This window comes from Dipodomys ordii, unplaced genomic scaffold (genome assembly GCF_000151885.1).
Source record: "Dipodomys ordii isolate 6190 unplaced genomic scaffold, Dord_2.0 Scaffold131, whole genome shotgun sequence".
NCBI classification, from domain to species: domain Eukaryota; kingdom Metazoa; phylum Chordata; class Mammalia; order Rodentia; family Heteromyidae; genus Dipodomys; species Dipodomys ordii.
Genome location: NW_012267347.1, coordinates 382,768 through 400,629, shown reverse-complemented (window position 1 = coordinate 400,629; position 17,862 = coordinate 382,768). Strand labels below are relative to the sequence as shown.

The 17,862-nt window shown below is 35.9% G+C and overlaps 1 protein-coding gene across 2 annotated transcripts in view; it reads left to right on the top strand.

The window, feature by feature from the left end:
* Positions 1 to 17,862, top strand: part of Atf6 (activating transcription factor 6) — a 202,730-nt gene that overhangs the window by 139,382 nt on the left and 45,486 nt on the right. For both annotated transcript variants that reach the window (XM_013030699.1, XM_013030698.1), the window contains exon 15: positions 9,833 to 9,917. In XM_013030699.1, coding sequence (XP_012886153.1) covers positions 9,833 to 9,917 — 85 coding nt within the window. The remainder of the gene's footprint in view (positions 1 to 9,832; positions 9,918 to 17,862) is intronic.

Genomic DNA, 17,862 nt, shown 5'->3' with positions numbered 1-17,862 from the left:
TTCCTTCCTTCCTTCCTTCCTTCCTTCCTTCCTTCCTTCCTTCCTTCCTTCCTTCCTTCCTTCCTTTCTTTCTTCCTTTCCTTCCTTCCTTTCCTTGCTTGCTTGCTTCCTTCCTTCCTTCCTTTCTTCCTTTCTTTTTTGTTGTTGGTCATGGGGCTTGAACTCTGGGCTTGGGCACTGTCCCTCAGCTCTTCAGCTCAAGGCGAGCGCTATACCGCTTCAGCACAGTGCCATTTCCAGTTTTCTAGAGCTTTATTGGAGATAAGAGTCTCATGGACTTTCCTGCCCGGGCTGGCTTTGAACCATGGTCCTCAGATCTCAGCCTCCTGAGTAGCTAGGATTACAGGTGTGAGCCACTGGCGTCTGGCTCTTAATTTCTTTCTTGAGTATGTTTTTAAAGTTTCTTTGGAAACTTCTTTCACTTTGCTGTGGCAACATACCCTCCTCCCTGCCCTCCTGTGCTTGGCTCTGGTAGCAATCTGTAGGAAGGTACTTAATATTCAGCAAATTTAGTTTCTACCAGTAGTGTGGGGTAAAGTGAATTTTTCTAAAATGAAACATATTGTAAACATTATGTATGACAAGCTTTCAAGTGGTTAAATTCTTTATAGATTTAGTTTTTGTTCATTATTAAAAGATTGCCATATTATTGACATTCAACAATGATGATTGATAACCAGTTTTAGGAGTCCTAACTTATTTCATAAATCACACACTGCCTAGTCTTTGAAATCCTTTCTATTAGCTGTAACAGAGTTTTAAACTTTGATTAGCCTACATTGTTAAAATAATATGAAATACTTGGTTAAAGCTTTCCTGCTCTAAGCCTGTAACCAACATTTTGTCTACAAGTTTTCTCTAGGGAAAATAATCTTGAGCTGATTTGGAAACACCTCTTTCTGTGCAACTCACATCAAAAGGGAAGCTTGATTTGGAAACTACTATCTTATTCCTAGGAGAATATTTACAAGAAACTAAAAATTAATTCTAGTTCTTAAGAAAGAGAAATGGGTGTAACTAGTAGGTTAAAGCTTTCTAGATTACTGATTAAAATGTGCCTATAAAAATGTCAGTATCTATAGTTTGACCTTGTACTTTTTTCAAGGTCAACTGGGCAGATTTGGGGAGCTTTCTGCAGAATTTGATAAAAGAATCGTATCTTAAAGCAAAAGTTGAGTTTTCCCTTATTTTGAGTCATGCTAATTTTTCTTCTTGTGACCTTGCCTTCATTACCAGGTTTACATTGTGTCAGAACTTTTCTTCTTGTCAGAGTGTAATTGCTGGCTCCTTCTTAGGCCATCTGTTATACACTAATAATTCTGATTTATTCTTTCTCTGCCTAACACATGTATTAATAGTGCAGCAGCAAGCTTTACATTCCTTTTATTGGTCTGTAGTTTTATTGCACACATTAGTGGCACAAATTTTGTATTCATATTAGCTGTTTATATTAACTGTTTCTAGTTTGGGAATGAGTAATGTACTTAATATTTTTAAGGTGATGAGAAACTTTACATCATCAGTAGTTTAATAGAGTTTTGATGATTACATTCACTTAGTTTTACTACCTTAATTTTTGTCTTGCACTTATTTCCAGGATATTTTACTATGTGTGTCCGCATGTTTTGATGATTTTAAATTTCCTAATTGGTATGAGTTGTTTTTTTGTTTTTCCTCGGTTGGTCATGGAGCTTGAACTCTGGGCCTGAGCACTGTCCCTCAGCTCTTCAGCTCAAGGCCAGCCACTTCTGGTTTTCTGGTGGTATATTGGAGCTAAGAGTCTCATGTACTTTCCTGCCTGGGCTGGCTTTGAACTGCGATTCCCAGATCTCAACCTCCTGAGTAGCCAGGATTACAGGTGTGAGCCACTAGCACCTGGCTGGCATGAGGTTTTCTAATCAACAATTTATACAAGGAAACCACATTAGTTCCAAATATTTTGAATTTAGATTAGTGATTTTGAAAGGCCTACTTCTAGTTGCTGTTCTAACCATCTTTATTTTTGAGGTTTGACTCAATTGGCTTTTCAATTTGGCAGTTTGAAAGATAGTAGGTAAGGTAGATGAGGTAGAGTGATAATAAAAAACAAAATAGAAAATACAAAGTAGGTAATAGACAATAGAAAATAAAACTCTATTAGGTGAGAATGGATTAGAGAAACTTTAATACAGAGTGTTTTTAAAAGTAAGCCTAGGGGAAGGGCAAAACCAAACCGTTTAAATAGGGATACAGGTGGACCCATTGCAACAATGAGATGTACAAGTTTTAATGTTGAAAAATGAACTTTACAACTTTGGCTGGGTGGGGTGGGGGGGGTGGGAGATGGGAAGGGATGGGAAGGGGAAACAAAGGAGGAGGCAACAGTGCTTGATAAAAAATGTACTCATTACCTTGCCCATGTAATTGTAACCCCTCTGTATGGTATTTTCACAATAAAAAATAAAAAATTAAAAAAAGAAGAAGGAAAAAAAATGAGCCTAGATAGTATTTTAATTTTTGATATGCTTTTAATAGTTTTTTAACATTTGAAAGCCAACCCTGTCTCAGGAATCCAATACATACTGGCCAAATACAAAATGTTAAGAGGCCATTGTTATTAGTATTAGCCAAGAATATAAGCTCTTTTGACTAGTAGAGGGCTGTGTTGATCCAAGTGAAAACTGTATAGTGTCACAGTTGGCAGCCAGTTGTAGACAGTTTCCTCTGTGCTTAGTGTACATCATTAGATATTAAATGCATTCCTTTCTAACAAAGACGCAGGGCTCCTACTCGGAGCCAGAGTTTTCCTGAATATAAGCAAAATCGTCCTATCTAGTGTAACAGAGACTATTAGTCTGCTAAAAAGAGATTTTAAAATGTGTCCTTATTTCATTTAGTTATATAAACATGCATTTGTTTGAATTTTTATGTAGGACCAATGCCTTTCTCTTAGTCTTAATCTGCTGTTTAGAGTTCCATGTTGCTTATAATTTCAACTGTCATTTCCATCTTTTGCTTTTCAACCTTAATTTCTACTATTTATTGTTATTTTAAATTAGAATAAGAATTTTAAAGATACTTGTTAAGTAATCTGAATTCAGAGTTACGACTTTTTTCCCCAGTCTTTTATGGTTGATTGTAATGAGAAAAAAATTAACTTATTCACTTTTTATCAGCCTTACTTTCTTCTCACCTACTTTAATAATAAATATAATTATACTAACATAGAATTAAGAAAATCAATTTGGGAAAAAAACACAGCTCCAAGTGATCATGCAGATTTAGTATATTTTATAAGGTGATTGTGAATCAGTGAGTTTTGTAAGGGGAGTATGGGAAGGATTGTTTAGTAAGTCATTGTCTACTCTACCTGGATATGTAGAATCAACATTTAATAACTTTCAGTAATTTTATTTATTTTTAAATTTCACTTCTTAACCTTCATATCTTAACCTTCAGCTAGGCAAAATGCTGTCTCTTTTTTTGGTAAGGCAGTTTCCAATGCTTTGTTTCCTTAAAATGAGAGTAAGCAACTTGGATGTTATATAGTACACTAATTGTTCCTAACAATATGTGTGGTAGATGGAATTGTAGAACTATGTGAAAATAGCACATTTTTTCATGAACTGTTGCATAATATTGGAAAAATGATGCTTTCTTCACACAATATAGTGTTTGGTGTTTCCATCCCCCTTGTTTCTCTAACTTCTTCTGGGAATGTAAGTAACAAAACACTGATTGTCATTTTTGTCCATATAATTTTATTCCTGAATTATCAGGAATCCTATTGTATTTTAAGCCCTACAAAGATTTTTTTTGAGCATCTCATTTAATTGATTCAGTAATGTGAATTACTGAAACAGTTTTGAATGGTAATGCTGAAATATCTTTATCTGTATGACAATATATTTTCTACATTTCCTTTTATTTTTATTGAAGTTGGATCTTTTTAACTGACTTAATAGGAAGGAAACAGCTTTATTCAAGTTCATAAAATTGTACCTCTACATTTCCAAGATTGAATTCCTCTATTAATTCATTTTTTAGGACTTAAGTAAAATCCTGTGAGTGAAGTGGGAAGGTATTAATCAAGGTGTAGTCATCGGGGCTGGGAAGGTGGCTCAGTGGTAGAGCACTTGCCTTGCATGCCTGAGGCCCTGGGTTCGATTCCTCAGTACCACATAAGCAGAAGAAACAAAAGCTAGAAGTGGCACTGTGGTTCAAGTGGTGGAGTGCTACCCTTGAGCTGAAGAGCTGAGGGATAGCACCCAGGCCCAGAGTTCAGGCCCCATGACCGGACCACCCCCCTCCCCCCCAAAAAAAGGTGTAGTCATAAACAGCTTTGTTAAATGGTAATTTGTTTGTACAACTACTTAAAGATTTATATATATATATATATATATATAAGAGAAGGTTAAGAATAAATGTGGTGGTTTTTTTTTTTTTTTTTTTGGTCCGGTCGTGGGCCTGAACTCTGGGCCTGGGCGCTGTCCCTCAGCTCTTCAGCTCAAGGGTAGTGCTCCACCACTTGAGCCACAGTGCCACTTCCGGCTTTTCTTTTTTCTGCTTATGTGGTGCTAAGGAATCGAACCCAGGGCCTCACGCATGAGAGGCAAGCACCCTACCACTGAGCCACCTTCCCAGCCCTAAATGTGGTTTTCTATGCTGTCAAATAAACAACAAGGAGCCAGGCACTGGTAGCCCAGGCCTGTAATCCTAGCTACTTAGGAAGCTGAGATCTGAGGATCACAGTTTGAAGTCAGCCTGGGCAGTAAACTGTGAGACTCTTACCTCCAATAAACTATTCAAAAATGCTGGAAGTGTCACTGTGCCTCAAATGGTAGAGTTCTTGCCTTGAGCAAAAAGAAGCTCAGGGACAGTGTCCAGGCTCAGAGTTCAAGCCCCCAGGACTGGCAAAAACAAGCAAACAAACAAAATGAAGGCTGTCCCAGATTACTTTAACATTTGTTGAGATTCCTTTGGACCAAATACTTTTAATACTGTTCATAGATTTATACCTTAACATAGGGTTAGAGTATGAGTGATCAAAAATCCAATATAAGAGTGGCTTAGACATGTTAGAATTTTATTTTTCTCTCATGTGTAAGTTCTGGAGAACTTATTGTAGCTTTTTGATCACCAAGATTTCTCTCTTGTCTTTTTATTCCATAATCCTCTAATTGCAGCTTCCATCTCATTTAAGATAGCTTCCTCTAGCAGTCTTAAAATAGCTCCCTCTAGCAGTCTTAACCTGTCTTCTAGCAGGCAGGAAGAACGAAAGGGAAAGGAGGAGGAAGAAGGAAGATGGTCTTCTGCCCACTACTACCTTGAATAGATTTCAGATACTAATTTTTTGAGCTCATTGAATAGAGTATGAGGCTGGAGAGTATAGTCTATTTTGTGTGACTTTGTGTCTAATTAGGTATCATAGTCCTGTTTCAGTTCTATAATAGTAGAACAGCAAGAGCATATATTGGGGACCAATGGCTATTTTTGTCATAATTCACATTGTTCCCCCAACAAATAAAAAATCTGGATTTACATTCTTTAAAAGAAAACATCTTGGTGTTATACCGGAATTTGGGGACCCCCAGAAGACCACCAGAGACCATGATCAATGTAAGCAACCAAGAGCCGGTTTATTGCAAGCTCGAGCTTGGTCCTCCGCGCCCATGGTAACAGGTGACACTAAGAGGCCCTGAGCATAGAATCAGCACAGTTTTTATTGTATTGAACAAACAACTTTAAGGAACTTTTACATAAGAAATTACATGATTGGTTAACATTTAAAGCAAGCTAAGCTGGGCAAATATGATTCGTTGACCTTTACAGAAAAATGTCCTTGGTCCATAGCTTGACCAAAAATGGTTATGAGTCACACCCAGACCAGCAGAATGCATGGCATGTCTCGCCCTGAGCTCTGAAGTACCGGTTGGTCAGAAACTCTTAGTCGTAGGTGGCTGGGGGGCAACATCACTTGGGGGCTAACACCTGCCTTAAGCAAACGCCATCTATGGCTGCATGAATTGTGCATGGCTTTCTGTAAATTCCTAGCATTGGGGCTAAAGTGGGTCACGAGTCAAGTTGCAGAACTGAGACGGAGTGTTAAACAAAAATGGAGTTGCTTAGGTTTCTTAAAATATTATATTTCTTCCCTAGGGCCTTACTGCCTCAGCCTCCAGGAGGGGCATTGCAGCTGTGGGGATAATTCTGAGGACTTTGCGCCCTTGGTCAGGGCTGTAAACCCTTTGAAGTCTTTTACTAAGCAACTCTAGGCTCCCAGGCTGACATTCCACTACTGAGTAACTAAAACCAGTCACAGTTAAAATCATACAAAACCCATAAAATCATCTAGCACCAAGCAATTTGTACAGAAGCAAAAATGAGCGGTTAGTAATCATAACTTCTAATTTCTATTACATTAAGCATTAATGTGACTCCATGCCTTTTAATAAATTCATTCAGGGGGTGCTTGCCTACTTTGATGAGGGCAGTCCAGTTTTCTGCCTCTTTCACTCCACTCCTCAAGGTTTTAGCAGAGTTTTTAGCAAGCAAAGGTACAGAAGCGAAAATGGCTGTTAGGTGCTATCTATCTATATATTTTTTTTTACGTTCTTCATTGGGGCTGGGAAGGTGGCTTGTGGTAGATCAGTTGCCTTGCATGCACGAGGCCCTGGGTTCGATTCCTCAGCACCACATAAGCAAAAAAGAAAAAAGCTGGAAGTGGCGCTGTGGCTCAAGTGGTAGAGTGCTAGCCTTGAGCTAAAGAGCTGAGGGACAGTGCCCAGGCCGAGAGTTCAGGCCCCACAACCGGACCCCCCCCAAAAAAAAAGAAAACATCTTCTGAGGCATAGTGCAGGATAAAATGTTCAGTAAGACCTTTTTGTTATATGAGAAGTCAGTAAATATTTGGTGATTAAGGTTCCAATGCATCTGCCATTGTGATTAATAGGATCAGTGATCTTTTTAAAAACAACAAAATACCTGGTGCTAGTAGCTCATGCTTGTAATCCTAGTTATTCAGGAGACTGAGATCTGAGGATCATGGTGTGAAGCCAGTCCTGGCAAGAAAGTCCATGAGGCTCTTATTTCCAACTAACCGGGGTAGGGTGGGGGGAACCAGAAGTGGAACTGTGGCTCAAGTTGTAGATCACCAGCTTTAAACAAAAAAGCTAAGGGACAGCACCCAGGCCCTAAGTTCAAACCCTAGTACCACTACCAAAAATAAATTCAATAAACAAAATTAAAATGAACAGAATGAATACAAAGAATAATGATTCGCAGTTTATAGTTGTGAAAATAGAAGGACATTTATTTTGAGGAAGTGAAGGCAGTGTTAAATGAAGCATCTTCACTGTGTTAGCTATCTGTGTACATGTAATTAGTTTTTAATGTAAGTACTGTTAGAGTTTGTGGTAGACTAGCTTTGGTTCCCTGCAACTTTGGGCTTTATGCTTTTTATTAAACATGCACTTTAAATTGTAGGCTGTATCATGTGTGAAACCTGGGTTCAATCCTCAGCACTGCCAATATACAATAATAATAGTAAAATAACCTGAAGGCTGTACTCCCAGTTTTCAGTCCTTTAATGATTAGAGGCAATACACTTTAACTATAATAATTTATATACATGTAAGATATAATTCTTTTTATAGTAGCATAACTGGGCTTTTTGATTGAAACGTAAGTACTTTATTGAAGTTTAATGAAGAGTTTTAGTATTCAGAAAATTATATTTAAAAACAGCATTTAGTATGACATCTAGATCTTATCAAGAAGCTCAGAATTAAGTTTGAGTCTGACCTTAACCCATGAACAAAGGAATCTAAGAATGTTTATTTTTACAGTAGCCTTAATTTGGGGTTTGCAAGTTTTGGAGGCTATTCAACTCAAAGACCCTGAACCAGTACTTCAATTATAGGAATTGAGCTATTTATAATTTTCATAGCAAGAAGATCAACAAATTGTGTTGTTTTCTTGGTTATAATATGTTATCTTACTTTCTGAAATGTGTGATCTTTGTGTCTAACAATGCAGCTTAAAAAAAAAAGTACTGGAATTGTAGCAGTCCTTTGCTCTTCTTCCTCCCCCACTTAAAAAAAAAAGCGTTCTCATGGAAATGTTGCCCTGAATTGTATAAAGTACAAGCAGTTACTGGAAATGTTTTCCACACAGTTTTATTAATGCCCATCCATTTCAATTTGTCTTTCACAATCCAGATTTTTTTTCTTTGTTTTGCTGGTAATTGCATTCACAGTCACATTGACCTTGAACTCAGTTGCACTGAATTTTTATCTTTGTCAGTTATATCACATCTGATATTTTAAGGAGTTTGTTCATATACCAAGCTGATCGAATGAATGATGAAACAGAGAGCAAAGGAACAAGAGAACAAAGCAAAACAAGTTTTGCTTACAATAGTTTTATCTCAATTTGTTCCCTTAAAGCTATCATGCTTTTTTGTAGGTGAAGTTCTATGTTTTTGCTAGAAAGTAGGGCTGTTGGAAATAGTAGTTATTAGTATATGTCTAGGACAAGCAGAAAAGGTCAAAAAAGCTATATACATATGACCATATAAGCGAAGTGAATCCCAAGATAGGAACACAAGTCAGTTTTTCTTTCTTGCTATTGTTTTTAATGTATTTATAATGTACTATGTGATTTTTTTTCTTTTGTATGTTCTTCCCGCCCAGTATAACCCCTGTTTTCACTGTATTTGATTCTGGTGCCCTGCATCTTGTATATACATTTTTCTAATTTGGGGAGGGGAGGGGAAATAACAAAATGCTGATAAGGATATAGGTTGACCCATTGTAACAATGAGATGTACAAGACACCATGTTGAAAATGAACTTTACAATTTGGGGGGTGGGTGGGGAGGAGTTGGGGAGGTGAGGAGGGAAGGGATGGTAGTGGAAAAACAAAGGAAGAGGTAACAATGCTCAATAGGAAATGTCTTCATTACCTTACTCATGTAATTGTAACCCCTCTGTATAGTATTTTTGCAATAAAAACATATTAAAAAGGGAAATAGTTATTTTCATAGTCATAAGTCATTCATGATTAGCTTTAGAATACTTACAAATGTATATTTTTCAAAACACTCTTCTAAAGCCAAACTTCACTTGGCTCAATCTTAACTTTTAGTAATTGTGTTTCTGGGAGACCAGAAACCTCAGATGCTCTGATTCATTTAAAATCATCAAAAGTTGGCTAGATTATCTTTAGAACTGTGTAATTGTAATAGATATGCATTTATAATTCCCTAAACTCTTCTAATTTGTATTTAAAAGGTAAGAGCTATTTGTCTTCTTTAGCATGTACCTGTTTGAGATAAATGCCTAATGTTTTAGGTACCTCAAAGGAAGAAATTGAACAGGCAAGGCTTCTGGGTCTAGGCCCTGCTGTACTTACAGTCTTTTATATATTGATAGTTTGGGAGAATTATAGAGAAAAAGAGTTTTTCAAAAACATTTGAAAATGACTCTAGGGAAACTACTTCTGATATTATCTAGTCTAGCCCCATCATTTTACAGGACTGGAAACAGACCTAGGAAGGATATGCAATTTTGTCTCATTCATAACAGCTGTTTAATACAGAACTAGAATTAAAATCTCTTGTTCTGGTGGCTTAACCAATACTCTATAGTGTACTGCAGCATATGTGTGACATATGTGTGCAGCATATGTGTGATCATGAAGTAATTTGTAGTCAATCATTTTTAAACCAAGTTCAAATAACTTATTTTTCATGATCCCAATGAAATGTTGGCTGCTTAGAAATTCTAAATTTGGCCTATTAAAGGTCTAATCCAGAAAAAATATATAATGGATTGTTCTTTGTAAATTTTAGGATCACCTACTGTTACCAGCTACCACCCATAACAAGACCACAAGACCAAAAATGTCGATTGTATTGCCAGCAATAAACATAAATGGTAAGCTGAAATCTTTTTGTATGAAAAACACTTTTCCATTGCATTAACCAAGATTCTCTGGATTAATGAAAAGAAACTTCAGTCAGGCAAGTATATATTCATGGCATTATATTTGAAATATGTTCCCACTGATATTCTACAGTATTATCTTTAAATTCCATTTTCCTTTTCTTAAAAGTTACTATATTTTTAACAGAAAAAGTAGTTCTGTTTTATTTACAAAATTGAGAAGCTAGCAGGATGCACTATAGTTGGGGCCTTTCTAATTATACATGCAGTAAAAGAAGTCCCTGCTATGTTCTAACAGTGACTTTGTAAATTAGGTTTTTGGAACACAAAGTGGTTTCTTGTGTTTTCTAAATATTTTTGATATGATTCTAGGTCAAGCTACAGAATCCTATTTAAGTATAATCTATAATTTTGATGAGTTTGGTATTGGTAGTATCACTATGAGATTTTTGTTATACTTTCTAGAACTGGGTATTAAACAAAGTACAAATAATACTGTGACACTTTGGGGCGATCCAAAGATGTTAAAACAGAGTGTACCCACTTTAAATCTGGAAAGAAAACACAGAAATCAGTGTAGTTCAAAGAGAAATTTCCCATAAGTAATTTTAAAAGTACTAAAGAAATTTAATTTAGGAGAGATTTTTTTTCTTTTACCTGGGTCCTTCATGAAGAAGAGAATTTACTTGAGCTCTGCTATATATTGTAAATGAACATTGTATATGTTAGTGATTAATTACTTTCTCTGACATATCATATTAGACTTAGTGGAATAGGCAAATTTACCTTCTGTCTTTAGTTTATTTATCTGGCATAGTAGAACTCATGTAAAATTTCCATCTAACGGTAAGAACATCATAGTTTATGAAGAAGATGGGAATGCAAAGTCATTTGAATTCACTGAACTAGCCTGCAGTTGAATCAGTCCACATTCTGATTGATAGTCATATTTAACAATCATATTCTTCTATCAAACAAAACATTGTATTGTGTGGAGGAGAGTCTAGATAAATTTCAATAAAAATTACCATTTAAAGAATAGGCATTTTTATTACACACTTAAGGCCATAAAGGAGTTTCATGAGCTGAATACAGACAGCTTAATAGAAATGTTGAGGAGTCAACCTATGGGTATAAAATACAAATTATTTTCTTGTTAAAGCACAAAAATCGTATTAGTCTTAGATAATTGAAACAAATTTAAGGAAAAAAACTACGACATTAGGAAGATCATCTCTTTCAGTAAAGGAATACCTCTACAATTATATACACCTAAAGAACAACATATTCCAAAGTGTATTGTATTATAGTCCAAAAATATATGTAGAAAATCTCATTTATTCTCATCCCTATTAGTACTTATGCTTCTCTGCTTGAGCAATAATAGATTATCTTTTGTCAGCTTGTGCTCTGTGAAGCTACTTTCTAATTTCATCAAGGCAGAATTAACTTAACATTTTTCTTCTGAGAATGCCTTGTTTTATTTTTGTAATAGTGAGCTGTCCATTTCTATTAAGCACAAAACAATACAATGCTGTTTATCTTGGCCAGTGGACTAATTTTTGAAGATGAGTCTCATAGATTTGGAAAATGGAATCATTTCTTTTTTTAATATGTTCCAGATTCTTTGTAAATATGCCTTTTTCTTTTTTTTAAGATACAGTAAACTATTAGAAAAGTTAAAATTCAAATTCAAGAAATATATCAAGTACAGTCTCTTCTCTGAAAGTTGCTTCAACCTCTTGTTCTGAGGATATTTTTCAGATTAAAGCCCTTTTATCTTTCTACCTTATATACCACAGAGCTAAAGGAGGTATCCTTGTTAACCACTATTATTTCCAAATTACCTCTTCTTTCTTGTTTAGTCTCCCTGACATTTTTCAAATATATAATGGTGAGCTTTCCTCCTGTAACTATTTTCTGTTACTGTCATCTGCTTCACTCTTAGCAGTGACTCTCTACCACTGCTCTATCAATGTCCACATAGAGGATTCAGCCAGAACTCTATTTTGATCCAATCATCTTTTATTTTGTACCACCTCAGCATTCTCTATAATCCATATGTTGGTAGGCTAGATCTCATCATCATCATTAATGGCACTCCCTTTGAAATCTCTCAGGCATCCCATCTCTGTTCCTTAATGCTCTTACAATAATCTCTATATTCCAACTATTCTCTTTTCTCACAACTGTCCAGCCCTTTGACCCTATCACCTTTTTAATGAGCCTGTGTTCCTCCTTACCTAGCTTAGATTCTATGTTTCCTTATCACCACCACTGCCTTCTTCATAGGTCCCACTTAACTGGAAAAAAATCCTACCATAGTTAAATCCAACTCGTTTTCATGCACAAGAGCATGTGTCTGAAAACACCTAAGAATATCATGACCACTGATTTTAAAGGGGCATTCAACATTTCTAATCCTTGCTGATAAATTCACTTTCTTTCTCTCTGAAACAAGAATTGTGGTTTTTGGAAAAGGCTAATTTTCTTTCTCTAACTCTTGATAAGTAATTCAGTAACATAAAATATAGAAGTGTTTTGTTTCTTTTTAATGGTAGTTACTTTGCAGAAATCTAGGAATGAACCTGACATCATCAGGTTTGACCATCAGTTTCACTGATTTTGTTTTACTATTCTCTTTTCCTCTAGTATCTGATATAATGGTTAATGGTGTCACATAAATACTAAAAATCAGCAGTATTGTTGGTCTGATTTCCCCCATGTCATTAGTAAAGACCTACATATATGAACAAATGACAATCAAGCTAAACTCTTATTCTGTTTAGTGTCACAATACTTTCTTTACTTTTCTTTTTCTTTTTTTTTTGGGGGGGGGTCCGGTCCTGGGCCTGAGCTCTGGGCCTGGGTGCTGTCCCTCAGCTCTTCAGCTCAAGGCTAGCATTCTACCACTTGAGCCACAGCGCCACTTCTGGCTTTTTTTTTTTCTGTTTATGTGGTGCTGAGGAATTGAACCCAGGGCCTCATGCATGCAAGACAAGCGCTCTACCACTGAGCCACTGTCCCAGCCCTGTCACAATACTTTCTATGTCATGGAAATCTAGATAAGCTTGCTAATGATAGTATGCAAACACCTTTGCCAGTAGTGTAACAAAAGGTCAGGAAGCAAAATAACTAAATATTGGTTTTAATGTTGATACAACTGCTTTTGATGATCACAGTTTTATGCCAGTGGCTATCCCAAAGCAAACATATTTGGAAACTGTCCTGTTTTACCTCAGCAGGCTTGGATGCCTTAAAGGCTGAGAGTTGTTTTACTCTTATAAATTCATTTCTCCTTAGACGCCTGCATGTTATTTTTAAAAATATATTTGTACTCTAGCATTTTTATTTCAGTTTATTCTGTCTCATAATTATATTCAGAGAATAAAGTGGCTGATTAATCTTGTTTTTAATTTTTTAACAAATAATCATCACTTCCAGACTTATCACTTGGGATTAAAACCAACAGTAAAATTCCCACGCTGAGAAATTCTGCTTAAAAAAAAAATTACACTAATCACTTGAAGAACAGAATTTGCTTTTCTCTCAAAATGGATGCAGATCAACCAGACACTGGTAGCTCACGCCTATAATACTTGCTACTAAGGAGGGTGAGATTTGAGGATTGTGGTTTGAAGCCAACCTGGGCAGAAAAGTCCATGAGATTTTTTTTATCTCCAATAAACTACACAAAAAAAGCTAGAAGTGGTGCTGTGGCTCAGGGAATGGAGCACTAGTTTTGAGAACAAAGAGGCTCAGGGACAGTGCCCAGGCCCTTAGTTCAAGCGCCAAGACTGGGGAAAAAAAATGATTCAGATCCATTAATCATGTATAATTGGCAAATAAGGTAATGAAAGTTAACATTTACTATATTAATTATAGTAGGCAGTACCTAAATTTTCATCCATTGGACTGATTGTGCAGTTTTATACTGCAAAGACAGGCAGAGTATGACACAAATTATCTTTATAATACGGGTACAATTTGGCTCAATTCTGCACATCTTTTTATAGCTTATCCTAACTCTGTTGATGTTAAAATACCATTGAAGACTAAAAAGACAGTGATAATTTAGATCACTTCTCACTCAGAAATATTGTGTCACTTAATTTTTTAGTCAGTACAGAGGTTTGAAATCAGCACTTACACTTGGTAGGCTGGTGCTCTACCATTTGAGCTATACCTCCAGCCCTATATTTTGCTGGTTACTTTTTAAATAAGTTTTTTTATTGTACAAATACTGTACAGAGGGGTTACAGTTACATGAGTAAGGTAATGCTGGTTATTTTTGAGATAGGGTATCACTTCCTGCTTGGGCATATGCTAGAGCTACAATCACTTACTTTTAGATTTCTGTTGTCACTGGGATCTTGGGCACACACCACAGCATCTAGCTTCCCTTTGGAAGAGTTGAAATCCTCTCACAAAGCTTGGATGAAAGGCACATGTCACTGTGCCCATCTCTGGATTGAGAAGAGGTTTCTGGAAATTTTCTGCCCAAGCTGGCCTCAAACTTTGATCCTTCTATTTATTCTCAGCCTCCCAAGTAGCTAGGATCATAAATGTGAGCCACCACTAAGTTTCTGAATAATTTTTTTCAATTGTTTCTAACCTATTTTTTTTAATTTTTTTATTGTAAAGATACTACTATACAGAGGGTCACAGTTACATGTGTAAGGTAATGAGTACACTTCCTACTGAGCATTGTTACCCCCTCCATTGTTTTCCCCCTACCATCCCTTCCCTCTCTACCTTCCCCGAGGTTCTTTTTTTTTTAAATTGTGATTAAGTGATTACATAATTTCCCAAATTTCACAGTATAGTGGAATAATGATGCTCATTTAAAGTCACAAGCTCATTCTAACTTTCCTGGAGCAAATTGTCTATCATGGTCTATAACATATAATGATGTACACATACTGAATAATTTTTTAAAAGAAAGTTTAAGTACCATGGAGTATTCCCAATGCCTATGGTATAAAATAAAAAAATTATAAGAATATGATATAATAGAATTTGGGATAGAGGCATATCTCAAGTGCCTCAAGTTCAAGGACTCAAGTTCAAACTCCAGTTATCACTACCATCACCCACCCAGAAAAAAGGTATGCAGAGAAATTTTGATAACTACTATCAGTTGCTACCTTGGGAGATAAAACTTTAAAGGAAACTTAGAATTTAAGAAAGGAGTACACCCAGCTAACTAAGCTTTAACTTAAATTGATGTGTTTTTTTTCTATATTGAGAAATTTGTAGCAAACAGCATAGAGAACCAACCCAGTTGAATGTTAATTCAACAACTTTAAGGGTGCTAAGGTTAATGACACTTCACCCTTCTCAGATGATCATAGTGTGCTGCAGCTCAACTCATCAAATCTGTATTCCATGCAATATTAAGGAGGGAAGCTTAGGTGCCTAGTGCCTATCAAGAAAAGACCCATTTCGCCGGGTGCCTGTGGCTCATGCCTGTAATCCTAGCTACTCAGGAGGCTGAGATCTGAGGATCATGGTTCAAAGCCAGCCTGGGCAGGAAAGTCCATGAAACTCTTATCTCCAATAAACCACCAGAAAACTGGAAGTGGTGCTGTAGCTCAAGTGGTAGAGCGCTAGCCTTGAGCTGAAGAGCGCAGGGACAGCGGTCAGACCAGAGTTCAAGCCCCACGACCAAAAAAAAAAAGACCCATTTCATAAATTCCTAATATACCTTTTGCCTCTGTCTCATTGAATATAAACTCTGTCAGATGTTTAGACGTAACTTAAAGATTGGCTCAGAAATGTAAGTTTAACAAGCATATTGTGATCTGAAAAAAAACAAAAACAAAAAAACCAAATTTCTTTTATTAAGGAAATCATTTTTATTAGAGACATCTACATCTCCTGTATAGTAGTCCCTTTATGGAATCTTCATTGTTATTTTTGTTTGGCAGCTTAAAGTCATTTTCTTCATTGATCAATGACCTAAATCATATGGTTGCATCTCATGCAGTAAACATTTATTTCTCTTCTCTTTTCAACACTAATCCTCTCCTTACTGTCTCCTCCCAGACACCTCACTCATCTTAGTACATGGTGGAGTGCTGTAGCAAGCAACAGCTGGAAATATGTTTAACCAATACAATAATCTTCCTCCACAAAAATAGAAGTGTGATCAACTCGTTTACAATGTTAGCTTATGCTAACACTATTTTAGTGTTAGTGTTCTTGAATGTATTGTATTATTCATATTTCTATCTGTCTCTTCCTAGCCATCTCTAAAGAAATGCTATTTTACTTAATCTTCAATATGTTCTTGTTATAGTGTCCGAAATTTTTCTGTTTTATAATTTATGTGAAATAGCTATCCTGTCATTGTATCCTGCCTCACTCAGTTTCTCCCTTTTGTTCCTTGAAGTCATAAGCAAGCACATCTACTTCTTTTTAACTCCTTAAAATTCCTCAGCTAGCACAGTCTTTTCTGAATTCTGTTCTATAAGTTAAACCTGAAAGTAAATATATTTTTAAATAGGGGGGAAACACACCAGAATCAGTGGTAGAGCTGCCTTCCTATAGTTGGAATATTATCACCTTGTTGATAATATCTTGATAATTGGCTGTTGTGTAGGAAATGTTTTTCATGAATAGTTTGTATTCTTGTTTTTTATTTACTTATAGCCATTCTATCTATAGGAACTTTCATAAGAAGTATCCTAGGTGTTTAAAGATGTTTAAAGTCACTGAGCCATTGTATCTAGCAGACTTTTAGTCTCTTTTGCTTGTAGGAAGATCACTTTCACTCTTTCTCCCTTGTGGCAAAATCTATTTCCACTCAAATAGATGGTTTAGCTTTCAACAATAAAAACTAAGTATCATCATTCTACTTAATAAATAGTCAGTTTGAGCCTCCCATTGTCAAAGTCTAAATTAGTTCTTTATTTTACCCCTGTAAAGGACACTTAGAATTTGAGTATAGGTATTTATTTTTGCAAGTGGACTGCTTTTATATTGGAAAAGAACCTTGCACTTTATCAGAATATTGAACTATTTCACATAATATCAGATTTCTGTTTCTCAGAACAGAATAACCATAGGTTCAGCTTCTCTCTATGTTCTCTCTTTTGAGTAATAACCAAAGAAAGTACTAGGGGTAGTAACTTTCTGTGATGTTACATAGGTCTTTGGTATTTAGATGGTCACTTTCTTGTAATGTCTGGAAGCTAGGGATGGGATAATAAGCCAGTATCACCTCACAAATGTACATATGTCAAGTATGTACATTTTTGTCTGTTAGGAAGTATCTTTCCACTAGACCTTTTACAATAATAGTTCAGACTCCCTAGAAATCTGTATTTCAGGCTTTTAAAAAAATGTAAAATCTTAATTGAATATGTAGATACAGATTTTTAATTTGATGTTCATGTGTTGAAAGAAAACTATGAAGATATAGAGTAAGTCAGGCAACTTTGGATTCATCCAAATATCCATAAAGACACTTTCCTCCATATTTGTTACAGATTTAACAGAAACAAATGTGTGCCATAGATTAAATAATGAGATGTGTGAACAGTAAGATGGTTTGCTAAGAAAGGAGTTGTTAGGAAGGCCATCAAAGAATGAGATAGGCCATAGTTAAAACCTATCTCATTCTTTTTACTCTACATGGGCTGGAACCTGTGGGAAATGTGTTTGGCAGTGTAGATTAACACATGGATTCGCTAATCTTCATGTGTTCAGGCTGTAAAATATCAGGATTAAAAAGACTTTAATATAGAATCATCCATACAACTCCCTTCCAGGGTTTGGATTTCTTTTCTGTAACATTTTGCTCAGTGGCTAGCCAGTTTAGACATAATCAGATCCAGAGGTAGAGACTACTTGCCTTAAATAGCTCTGACAATTTGTAAATTCTTCATTTTCTGTCTCTTCCTTAATCTCTAGGATATATATATATATATAT